This window comes from Aphelocoma coerulescens, chromosome 28 (assembly GCF_041296385.1).
Source record: "Aphelocoma coerulescens isolate FSJ_1873_10779 chromosome 28, UR_Acoe_1.0, whole genome shotgun sequence".
Lineage (NCBI taxonomy): Eukaryota > Metazoa > Chordata > Aves > Passeriformes > Corvidae > Aphelocoma > Aphelocoma coerulescens.
This window is the reverse complement of record NC_091041.1, coordinates 6,113,729-6,124,326: the sequence shown is the minus strand read 5'-3', so window position 1 is coordinate 6,124,326 and position 10,598 is coordinate 6,113,729. Positions and strand designations below refer to the sequence as shown.

The 10,598-nt window shown below is 71.0% G+C and overlaps 2 protein-coding genes across 2 annotated transcripts; one reads left to right on the top strand and one right to left on the bottom strand.

Moving 5' to 3' along the window:
* Positions 1-3,418: 3,418 nt before the first annotated feature.
* GADD45B (growth arrest and DNA damage inducible beta) lies at positions 3,419-5,148 on the bottom strand. The gene is made up of 4 exons (XM_068997257.1): positions 4,977-5,148; positions 4,781-4,882; positions 4,270-4,483; positions 3,419-4,132 (listed from the first exon to the last, which is right to left on the bottom strand). The coding sequence occupies exons 1-4, from the start codon at positions 5,012-5,014 to the stop codon at positions 4,019-4,021; spliced, it is 468 nt and encodes a 155-aa protein (XP_068853358.1). The 5' UTR covers positions 5,015-5,148; the 3' UTR covers positions 3,419-4,018.
* A 3,318-nt stretch (positions 5,149-8,466) lies between these two features.
* Positions 8,467-9,428, top strand: LOC138099672 (cocaine- and amphetamine-regulated transcript protein-like). Its single transcript, XM_068997072.1, has 3 exons — positions 8,467-8,592; positions 9,124-9,207; positions 9,317-9,428. Exons 1-3 carry the CDS (start codon positions 8,467-8,469, stop codon positions 9,422-9,424), a joined length of 318 nt encoding a protein of 105 aa, XP_068853173.1. The 3' UTR covers positions 9,425-9,428.
* The last annotated feature ends 1,170 nt before the right edge of the window (positions 9,429-10,598 follow it).

Below are 10,598 nucleotides of genomic sequence, written 5' to 3'. Positions count from 1 at the left end.
CAGACCCTCAGAAATCCCCTTATCCCACTCTTGGGAATCCTGTCAATCTCAGGGATCCTCTTTTCCCACTCCATCCCTGGTGGCTGCTCCACCGGATCCCTCGGGAATCTCCTTTTCCCGGGAATCATCGGAGCCCTCCCATCCCACGGGGCTGCGGGAAAACGAAACCCAGCGCTGCGTCCTTCCCTTTTCGGAGAAAAGGGATCCCGGGCCGCCCCAGCTTCCCGGCAGCTCCGGAGCCGCTTTCCCGGAAAGGCCGCGGGGATCCACGCCGGAATCCTGCAGGAGTCCGGCAGGAACGCGCTGCTCCCGCTGGAGCCGGGAATTGTTGGGATTTTTTCAGTGTCGGCCCCAAAACGCCGCTGGGAAGGGCGGGATGGGCACAGGGACAGGGGGACAAACAATGGGGCGGCAGCAGGTCCCCGGCACAGGATCCCAAACCTGCCCCGAATTCCCTTAAAAACTCCGCGGCACCGGGAGCGGCTCCTCTCCCTGGAATTCGCTTCCGAGCAGCCGGAGGTGGCAGCGGGTGGCGGTGCCAGCGCCAAGCGACACCGGCCGGGTGGCACCGGGCTGGGAGCGCCTAAAAATAACCCTCCCTCCTCCGCCGGGCTATTTTTAGCCTGCCTGCCGCTCTAATTAACTCCCCGCCGCCCTAATTAACTCCTTGCCCCTCGGAACCGCGGGCACCGGCGCTGCCGGGATGGCACCGGCCGGCCCTGCCACGGCCGCGGGTCCCCCCCGGTGCCGCCGGGGCGGCGACAGCAGCGGAGTCACCGCCGCACCCCCGCCCCGTTCCCGGGGACCCCCCCTGACCGCGGGGATTCCGCGTCCCTCCGTGGAGCCTCCCACGATGTCCCCCCGCGGGTGACACGGGGACACCCGTGACGCAATGGAGCCGCCACCGTGACATCACGGAGGGACTTCCTGCTCCGGCCGTCACCGGCGGGGGCGGCGAGCGGCTCCGTGCCTCAGTTTCCCCCAATTTCCAGAGCTGGGCGATGTCGGGATGGGCCGAGCCGCCGGGGAGGGGGGTGGGGGGGGGGGGGAAGGGGCGGGCGGTGCCCCCCCGGTTTTTGTCGCCGGTGTCGCTGCCAGGGTGGAGACGGAGCGCGGGGCCGGGGCCAGGAGCCGCCGGAGCCACCGGAGCCACCCAGGCCAGACTCATAAATCAGCGGGAGCCGGCCCTGCCCTGTCTGGCTGCAGCCGCCCCACAGCCAGGAAGGGGCTCGGGGCCGCCCCCCCCGAACCGAACCGGCCCCGTTTTCACCGCCCCGGGGACACGGCGGGTGCGGGGTCACCCCCGCGGGCCCGCTCGGGGTGGCGGCTGCAGCCCCCGTGTCACCGCCAGCCCCGAAACCCCTCCCCCCCTGCGCGGCGGCTTTGGGGGGGTGCCCAACACCCACCCTGCCCCCCCCCCAGGGCTGGCTGCGACCTCCTAATTATTGATTAATTTCCTAATTATCCTTCCGTGTTTTGTTCTACCCCGGTGTTGATGCGGGGGGGGGGCACGGTGGTGTTGGGGGGGGGGGGGGGTCTCCCCACGACCCCCATTCCCAGCCCTGGGATTCCTTTTCCCGGCGCTGGGAGGGTGCTGGGTGGGGTGGTGGAGGGGGTGGGGGTGAATCAGGGACCCCTCCCCAAACCCCCAAACCTCGCAGCCGCCCCTCCCCCCCCGCGGCGTCTGGGCGGCTCTGGAGGGGTGGAAAGTGTGGGTCACTGTGGGTCACTGTGGGTCACTGTGGGTCACTGTGGGTCACTGTCCGGCCGGGGTCCCACCACCCCCACACCCGGCTGGGGCCGGGAGGGGGCAAAGGAAACCCTGTCTGGGTGTTGGGAGGGGCGAGAGGTGGCTCCGGGGGGGGGGCCCATTGTCCCCCCTCTTGCTGGGGGGTCTTCGGGGGTTCCTGGACCCCTGGGGTGCCCCAGCTGCTGTTTGGGGGGTCCCCTGGGGGGGACACGGGGACACCGGGGCTGGGTGGGATGTGCGTGACCCGGTCCCGGGGGGGCGGCTCCCCTCGAGCTCCGGGGTGGGCGGCGCTCGGGGCTGCTCCGTGGGTGCCCTGCGGGTGGGAGGGGGCGGTGTTGGGGGGTCTGGGGGGGCTGTCACCCCTCCCGCCCCCGTGACAGAGCCGCGGCCTGACACACCGGTCACACGAGCGGCCGCCGCGGTGACAGCGGCGACAGGAATGGCCTCGTGACCCCGCTGCCTCATCAGTGAAACGAGTTTCGGCAGCCTCAGCCGCCCTCGGGCCCTTTCCCTTGGGATTTTCCCAGGGGGATCGCAGGGAGCAGCGAGGCCCCATCGCCCCCCACCCCGAGCTGAGACCCCACAGCTCATGTCAGGTGTGGCCGGGCAGAGCCGGGGGGGGACCAGGCCGGGGGTCCTTTGCAGGGCGGGGGTCGCAGTTGGGCCACCCAGAGGGGGCTGCCACCCCTTTGTCCCCAGGACACGGCGGGGGGGCTGCGGTGGCCTCCGCCGGGGCTGTCACACGCCGCGGTCCCTCCGTGCCTCAGTTTCCCCCCCCCCCCCCGCAATCAAAACCCCAAGGGAGGGCCCAGGGCACGTCCCCAAAGCCACGGGACCCTCTGGGATGGCCACCGCGTCCCCAGCCGGGGCTGGACGGTCGCTGTGTCCCTGCCCAGGCGGACGCCGTGTCCCAGGCGGGCAGCAGCGTCCTGGCTCCGTGCCGGGGCTGGCAGCGCTCCCGGGGCCACCCCGGGGTGACACCGCACGTGTGGAGGGGGACAGGGCTGAGCTCACGGGATGCACCGGACACGCTCCCCCGAGCCCACCCCACCTCCAGGACAGGTCCTGGGGAACCCCCGGGGGTCCCCGTTGCCCACAGAGGGGGGACCCCACCCGCAAGCCCCGCCTCACTTTCCCCGGAGCCCTGGGGCTTCCCTCTCTCCTTGTCCCCAACTCCGGGGGACGCTGAGGGGGTGCCCCAGGTGCCCTGCGGAGGAGGGAGGGAATTCCCAGCCCGCGGCCGGGGGAGGGGATGGGGGCGTGGGGACTGCCCGGGCTCCCCCCACCCACGGGCAGCCCCGGGCCCGGTTCCTACGGCCGCGGAAGCCGCGGGGTCTGTGGGGGTGGGGGAAGCTCCATCCCATAACCCGGGTCAGCCCCCACCCCTCCGAGGGGGCCCTGCCTCAGTTTCCCACGGAGCTCAGGGCACCTCGTGGGTGTTTTTCTTGGAAAGAGCCTTTTTTCAGAGAAGGGTGCGGTGGGAATTTCTCCTCCTCCTCCAGCAGCAGCGGGGCCACACGCGGCTGGGAACCCCCGGCCCTACAAAAACCCCCCCACAGCGTGCAGAGCCCCCAGGGGAGGTGGAGCCCACCCCAAAACCCACCCAGGAGGAGGCGATCCCTCTCCCTTGGGAACGGCTCCAGCAAGGGAGGGAAGAGCAAACACGAGTCACGTCAGACATTTTATTGCAAATAAATTTAGCTCCTCGCTCGGTATAAGAATAAACTCTGGAAAAGGTTCAGCTCAGGGTCTCCAAGTGCAAAAGCAGCACCCGGGGGGCGCAGGTCCATCCGTGCAGACGTCGATAATTCCTTGGAAAAAGCAGCTTTTGCAACGAAAAAAGAAAAAAAAAATCAATCCAGCCCTCTGCAGTCCTCGCCTCCATCGGGTCCCAGCTGCCAAAAATCGCGACAGTGTCCAGCTCCGGGGTCACCCCCCCGCGCTCCGCAGCGCCCGCCCGGGGCTCCCCAGCTCCGGCCCACGGTCCAGCACGACTCCTCGGCCGGCAGCTCCGGCCAGTGTCCATCCGGGCTCCGGCCAGCGTCCCTCCGGGCTTGGCACGGCTCCCTCCATTCCCACCGCAGCGGCCGCGCTCCCCCTTCCTCCTCTCCGGTTAAAAAGAAAAATAAAATCGGTGGGTTTTGGGGATTGTGGGTTGGAACTGGCTGTTTCTCCTTCTTTTTTTTTCCTGCTGTTTTACGTTGGTGATTTTTTTTTTTTTAGGTTTTTAATCCTTCAAGTCCAGGCCGGGAAGGGGCCAGGAAGGGCTCAGCGCTCCTGCAGACACACGTAAGGCACCCACTGGTTCCTGTCGCGACTCTCGGCGCAGTAACTCGCCACCTCCGCCAGCCCTTGGCTCTTCCAGGCGTCCGTGTGCGGGTTCTGGAGGAGCAAGAGCACGAGGTCAGTGCCACCAGCGCCCCGACACGTGTCCCCGAGCCACGCCGTCACCCTCCCCGACCCCTGGCGCGGCGCCCGGCGGAATCACGGGGCCACCAGCGCGTCACCGCCCCGCTCACCGTGACCAGGAGACAGTGCAGGTCGCGGGGCTCGGAGCCCGGCTCGGGCTCGCCCAGGATGGCAGCGAGGCGCTGCATCCCCGACACGCGCAGGATGTGGATGTCGTTGTCGCAGCAGAACGCCTGGATGAGGGTGAAGTGGATCTGCAGGGCGATGTCACCTTCGTCCTCCTCGTCGGTGGCCAGCACGCACAGCACCACGCTGTCGGGGTCCCTGCGGGGGCACGGCGCGTTAGGGGCGGCTGGGACAGCTCTGGATGGTGGAACCCCCTCCCGCGGAGCTGCCACCCCCCCGTGTCACCCCCCTGTCGCACTCGGAGTGGGGGACAGACCCCCCCCAAATGCTGCCTGGTCACCCCCCCCCCCCCCCCCCCCCGTAAAACGCTCCTGCCAAGAGCCAGCTCTGCGCTAACGGCTCCGAGATAGACCCCGGCCAAGCGAGCCGCGCTGGTGCTGCCCGGACCCCCCCTCCCCGACAGACCCCGCGACAGAGCCCTATCGCGATACTCACACATTCATGAGCTTGGCCGACTCGTAGACCCCCACCGTGAGCCGATCCTGCCGCTGCGCCGCCACCAGCACCCGCTCCACCGCCTCGCTCACCGCCTGCATCCTGTCACGGAGGAACGACAGCGCCGGTGAGCAGCGACGGCGACAACCACGGACATCCCCCCCCGCCGCAACGCGCCGAGCTGCCCGCGACTTACTTGCTGCTATCGCAAGGCACCAGCTCCTCCAGGGTCATGGTGCAATTGTAATCCCAAAGAAAAGAAGGCAAATTCCAAGAGCAATAATCCTGACAGCGGCTATCGCGCAGATATCGCGGCGCTATCGCGATCACCGCTCCCGCTCCGCTCCTACCGCAGCTCCAGCGCGATCGCTCTGAGGCTCCGCCGGGCGCTGCGCTGCCTTTTATAGGCTCCCGCCGGGGGGCGGGGCCTCGCTCCGCGCCTCCGCCCCGTCCATTGGCTGCCGCCGCGCGGAGCCGCCCGCGAACGCGGCGCTGATTGGGCGCCGCCGGCGGGGCCCACGTGGGGGTGAAACGCGGGGGGGAGCGCGGGGGAAACCCCCGCCCTGAAACTGCGCCCCCCCCGCGCCGGGACTTGAGCGGGACCGGGGGGGGGGCGGCGGCACCGGGGGCGGGCCGGGGGCCGGGGTCGGTCTGTGGGGCCGGGGTCTGCACGGGGGGGTCGGTCTGTGGGGCCGGGGTCTGCACGGGGGGTCGGTCTGTGGGGCCGGGGTCGGTCTGCGGGACCGGGGTCTGCACGGGGGGGTCGGTCTGGGGGACCGGGGTCTGCACGGGGGGGGCGGGCCGGGGGTCGGGGTCTGCACGGGGGGTCGGTCCGTGGGTCGGGGTCGGTCTGTGGGGCCGGGGTCGGTCTGTGGGGCCGGGGTCTGCACGGGGGGTCGGTCTGTGGGGCCGGGGTCGGTCTGCGGGACCGGGGTCTGCACGGGGGGGTCGGTCTGTGGGGCCGGGGTCTGCACGGGGGGTCGGTCTGTGGGGCCGGGGTCGGTCTGCGGGACCGGGGTCTGCACGGGGGGGTCGGTCTGGGGGACCGGGGTCTGCACGGGGGGGGCGGGCCGGGGGTCGGGGTCTGCACGGGGGGTCGGTCCGTGGGTCGGGGTCTGTCTGTGGGACCGGGGTCTGCACGGGGGGTCGGTCCGTGGGTCGGGGTCGGTCTGTGGGACCGGGGTCTGCACGGGGGGGTCGGTCCGTGGGTCGGGGTCGGTCTGTGGGACCGGGGTCTGCACGGGGGGGTCGGTCCGTGGGTCGGGGTCGGTCTGTGGGACCGGCGTCTGCACGGGGGGGATGGCTCCGTGCACCGGGGGGTCGGGGTCCGCTCCGGGGGTCGCACCGGGGGTCGGTCGGTGAACCTGGGGGTCGGTGCGTGGGGCAGGGGTCTGCACCAGAGGTCGGTCTGTGCACCGGGGGTCGCACCGGGGGTCGGTCCGTGCACCGGGGGCTGCACAGGGGGGTCGGTCCCTGGCACCGGAGCTGCACCGGGGGTCGCGGGCTGCAGCGGGGGTTTTGTGCGTGGGGTGGGGGCTGTACCGAGGGTCGGCCCGGGCACCGGGGTCTGCACAGGGGGGTCGGTTCGTGCACCGGGAGCTGCTCCGGGGGGTGGGTTCGTGGGTCGGGGTCCGCCTGCGGGAGTCGGTCGGTGCACCGGGGGTCTGTCCGTGCACCGGCGGCCGCGCAGAGGGGTCGGTCCGTGGGTCGGGGGCGGCAGCGGGGGTCGGTTCGCGGACCGAGGGACGGTCCGTACACCGGGGGCTGCACCGGGGCTGTGCCGATGGAGCGGAGGCTGCACCGGGGGGCGGCAATTCACGCACCGGCAGCGGGAGGGGTCGGTGCGCTCAGGGCGGGGGGAAACGGGGACACGCGGGGCTGCGGGCGGGCGGCGGCCGCCACCTGCCGGGAACACGGCCCGGGCCCGCCGGGGACGCGCTCCCGGGGACGCGCTCCCGCCCGCCCGCCCGCGCTTGTGCCGGGGCTTTGCACACCGTGGTCGCCTCGTCTTGGCCCCCGGGTCCCGCTGCGGCGGGGCCGGACCGGTGCGTGCACCCCCGGGGCTGTGGGGTGGCGGGAGGTGCCCACGCTCTGCCTCAGTTTCCCTCGGCCGCGCCCGCCTGAGCCGTATTTCCCACGCTGCCACCTGCCCGCGGCGGTGCTGGCGCTCTGTGCGTGTCCCCGCTGTCCCCTGTCCCCTCTCGCTGTCCCCGCTGAGCTCTCCCGTGTCCCCTCGCCCCGTCTCCGAGCACCGCCGCAACTCATCACACCGATGGCCGCGCTCCCGCTCTGAGTCCTCCGGCCCAACAGGCGGCGCTGTGGCCGCCCTCTCGCTGCCCCCCGCCGCAGAGCCTTCTGGGAAGTGTAGTCTCGCCGCGTCCCGCCCTTCCAACGCCATTAAACGAGGACTACATTACCCACAAGGCTTCGCGTCCTTCGATAGGCGGAGCTTCTGTGTGTGGGCGGGGCCTCGGGACCGGGACCGGGACCGGGACCGGGACCGGGGAGCTGGGGCTGAGCTGGAATGGGGCCGGAGGCCACGGCGACCGGCTGGGACCCGACTGGGGCCGGGCTGGGGGTCACCGAACTGGGCTGGGGGCAACCGAACCGGGACCGGACCGAATGGGAACAGGATTGGAGGCCACCGGACCGGGTCTGGGAGCCACCAGACCGGGACCAGACTGGGCTGGGACCGGGCAGGAGTAGCGGGGACTGAGCTGGACCGGGTTTGGGAGCGACGGGACCGGACTGGTCTGGGGGCGACCGGACCGGGATGGGAGGTTGGGACTGGTCCGGATCGGGGAGACCGGACTCGGTGGCGGTCGGGGATCTCCACGGTTCGGTCCTGCCGGTGTCCGGCGGTGCCCCCGCCCCATCCCGCTTTCCGAGGGGGGGCTCCCGCTCCCCCTGGACCCTCCGGGCGGGGACCCCCAAACCCCCAGCGAGGAGGAGGAGGAGGAGGAGGAGGGGCAGGAGGAGGATGCTCGGCTGTGGTGCTGATGGCTGGGACAGGACGGCGGGACAGGGGGGACCCCACAGGAGTGATGAGGGACTGGGGGACCCTCTGGGCACAGAGGGGGTCGGGGGCTGCCTGTGGGGTTTGGGGAGGGTTGTGGGACATAGAGGGACCAGACCGGGATGTAACGGGACCGGAGAACCCCGCTGGGCACACTGGAGAGCCTGGCAGGGCTGTGGGACAGCAGAGCCGCAGCTCCCCCGTGTCCCCCTGTCTGTCCCTCCTGTCTGTCCCCCCGGCTGTCGCCAGCTGTGCAATAAATCCGTTCGTGAGCCCCTCGTGCCCCTCCCCGTCTGTGCCGTGTCCGGCGGGACGCGCCGGGATGAGGCTGCCGGGACGAGCCCCGTGTTTGCTCAGGGAATTGGCGGCGGCCTCCGCCCGCCTGCGGGCCGGGGGGGTCACCCCGGGGGTCCGGGGGGTCACCCTGGGGGTCCCTCCATGGCCTCGCTGCTGACGTCCATCCCGCCCGCTGGCCGGTGGCACCCGTGTCCCCAGGGATGCGTTTCCCGGGGATGTGTCCCCCCTCCAGCTCGGTGACGGTGTCGGGGTTCGGGGGGGGACACAGGCGGCCCGTCTGCGTCACCGCGTGTTTGCCCAGGCCGGGGGCGGCTCAGGGGGTATAAAGCTGAGCCTGGCACATCCCTGAGCACCCAGCGACGCAGCCGCCAACATGGAAAACGCTCGGCTCTGCCTGCTCTGCCTGGTGGGCTCCGGCTTCATCCTGCTCGGCACACCGGAGCCGGTACCGGAGCCCACCCTGAGCCCGCCCGGGCAGAGCCGGGAGGACACAGAGCTGGTAAGGGGCTGGGAGAGCGGGGAAGGGAATCCCCAGCATCCTCCGTGCGGTTTTGGGGCATTTCGGGATGTTCCTGTTGCCCCCACCCCGGTTTGGAGCCGGTTCTGGCCGTGCCGGGGGGTCCCTGGGGAATTGGGGAGGGGGAGGCCGAGACCCCTCCGCTGGTTTTGTGCTGCCGCTGTGGGGTCCTCGGGGGGCTCCTCGCAGCAGCGACAGCGGGGACATCCCGCAGCACGCGGGAATTGCTGCTTTGGGGGATTTCGGTTGGGTTTCCCTTCCCTGTTCCATCCCAGCGTGCTCTGGCTCAGCTGCAGGGAGGGTGGTGGGTACCGGAGGGGGGGATGTGAGGGTGGGATGCACCCTAAGGACAGACCCTGAGCCCCCCGATGCTGCCCCAGCCCCGATTCCGGGCCGGGATGAGCCAGACTCGGGGTGGGGATGGGAGAGGAGCTTGGAACACTCGGGGTGACACGGATCCGGAGCTCCTGGATGTCCCGGGAATTCGGGGTGTCCCGCTGCTCTCCGTGGCAGGTGGAGGTGCTCCAGGAGGTGCTGGACAAGTTGGAGACCCGGGAGCCGCCGGCGCTGGAGAAGAGGCTGAGCTGGGTGCCCTGGGTAAGGGCGGGGCCGGGGGGCGGTGGGCGCTCGCCCTGGGGGCTCAGGGGGACCCCCAAACCCCCCGTGGTGGGGGTGCAGCCCCGGTGCTGACGGTGCCGTCCCGCAGTGCGAGCCCGGGGAGCCGTGCGCGGTGCGGCGCGGGGCGCGCATCGGGAAGCTCTGCAGCTGCCGCCGCGGCACCTCCTGCAACCTCTTCATCCTCAAGTGCTCCTGAGGGACCGGGGACACCGGCGGACAACGGGGGACACCAGCTGCCACCCGCCTGCGCCCCGGGCGGGGCAGGGAGGGCGAGCCGCGGGCCCCCAGCCCCCTCCCCGCACCGGGAGGGAGGGACGCAGCACCCTCGGTGCCCTGGCCCGTGGGGCTGGCGGGGTCCAGGGGCACATTAAACCATTGGGTCCACGCCTGCCGCCTGCTTTTTTGGGGTGCCAGCACCCTCCGCCGCTGGGCAGGGTCCTGGGAGGGGGGGGGGTTTCCATTCTGTTGTGGGTCCAAGTCGGGGATCTGAGGCTGGGGCAGGGATGAGGGACAGGGAATGGGAATCTCAGCCCGCTGTGGGTCCAGCTGCGGCTGGGCTGGGATGCGGGAGAGGGGCAGCAGGAATGGGAGCGTTGCGGGACGGGCAGAGGGCTGAGTCCGGAATCCTTCCGTGGTCACGGCACCGGTGATTCCCGAGCCGCTGGAGGAGGATGGAAGGAGGATCCATCCGGAGGCAGCGGGGTGCGGAGGGCTCATACGGCCCGGCTCGGCCGCATCCCGCATCAGGAATCCCGGATCCCCATCCAGAATCCCGAATCCCCATCCCGAATCCCGGGTCCGAATCCCGAATCCCGGGTCCCCCATCCCGAATCCCGGATCCCCCATCCCGAATCCCGGATCCCCATCCCGAATCCCGGATCCCCCATCCCGAATCCCGGGTCCCCCATCACGAATCCCGGATCCCCCATCCCGAATCCCGGATCCCCATCCCGAATCCCGGGCCCCCCATTCAGAATCCCGAATCCCCATCCCGGGTCCCCCATCCCGAATCCCGGGTCCCCCATCCCGAATCCCGGATCCCCCATCCAGAATCCCGGATCCCCCATCCAGAATCCCGGATCCTCATCACGAATCCCGGATCCCCATCACGAATCCCGGGTCCCCCATCCCGGATCCCCATCCCGAATCCCGGGTCCCCCATCCCGAATCCCGGATCCCCCATCCAGAATCCCGAATCCCCATCCCGAATCCCGGGTCCCCCATCCCGAATCCCCCACCCATAGCCCCTCACCGCCCCCGCGGACCCCACCCGCGGCCCCACCCCGCGCGTTGCCCCTTTAAGAACCCTCGCTCCTCCGCTCCGCCCACCCGCTTCCCTCCGGCGCATCCCATTGGCTGGCGGTGACATC

Excerpts from the sequence above, each read along its gene's own strand:
- GADD45B (XM_068997257.1), bottom strand. The coding sequence starts at position 5,014 with ATGACCCTGGAGGAGCTGGTGCCTTGCGATAGCAGCAA. Across the intron at positions 4,883-4,976 it reads GTGCCTTGCGATAGCAGCAA|GATGCAGGCGGTGAGCGAGG; the intron begins GTAAGTCGCGGG and ends CCTCCGTGACAG. Across the intron at positions 4,484-4,780 it reads TCGGCCAAGCTCATGAATGT|GGACCCCGACAGCGTGGTGC; the intron begins GTGAGTATCGCG and ends GTGCCCCCGCAG.
- LOC138099672 (XM_068997072.1), top strand. The coding sequence starts at position 8,467 with ATGGAAAACGCTCGGCTCTGCCTGCTCTGCCTGGTGGGCTCCGGCTTC. Across the intron at positions 8,593-9,123 it reads GCCGGGAGGACACAGAGCTG|GTGGAGGTGCTCCAGGAGGT; the intron begins GTAAGGGGCTGG and ends TCTCCGTGGCAG. Across the intron at positions 9,208-9,316 it reads GGCTGAGCTGGGTGCCCTGG|TGCGAGCCCGGGGAGCCGTG; the intron begins GTAAGGGCGGGG and ends GCCGTCCCGCAG.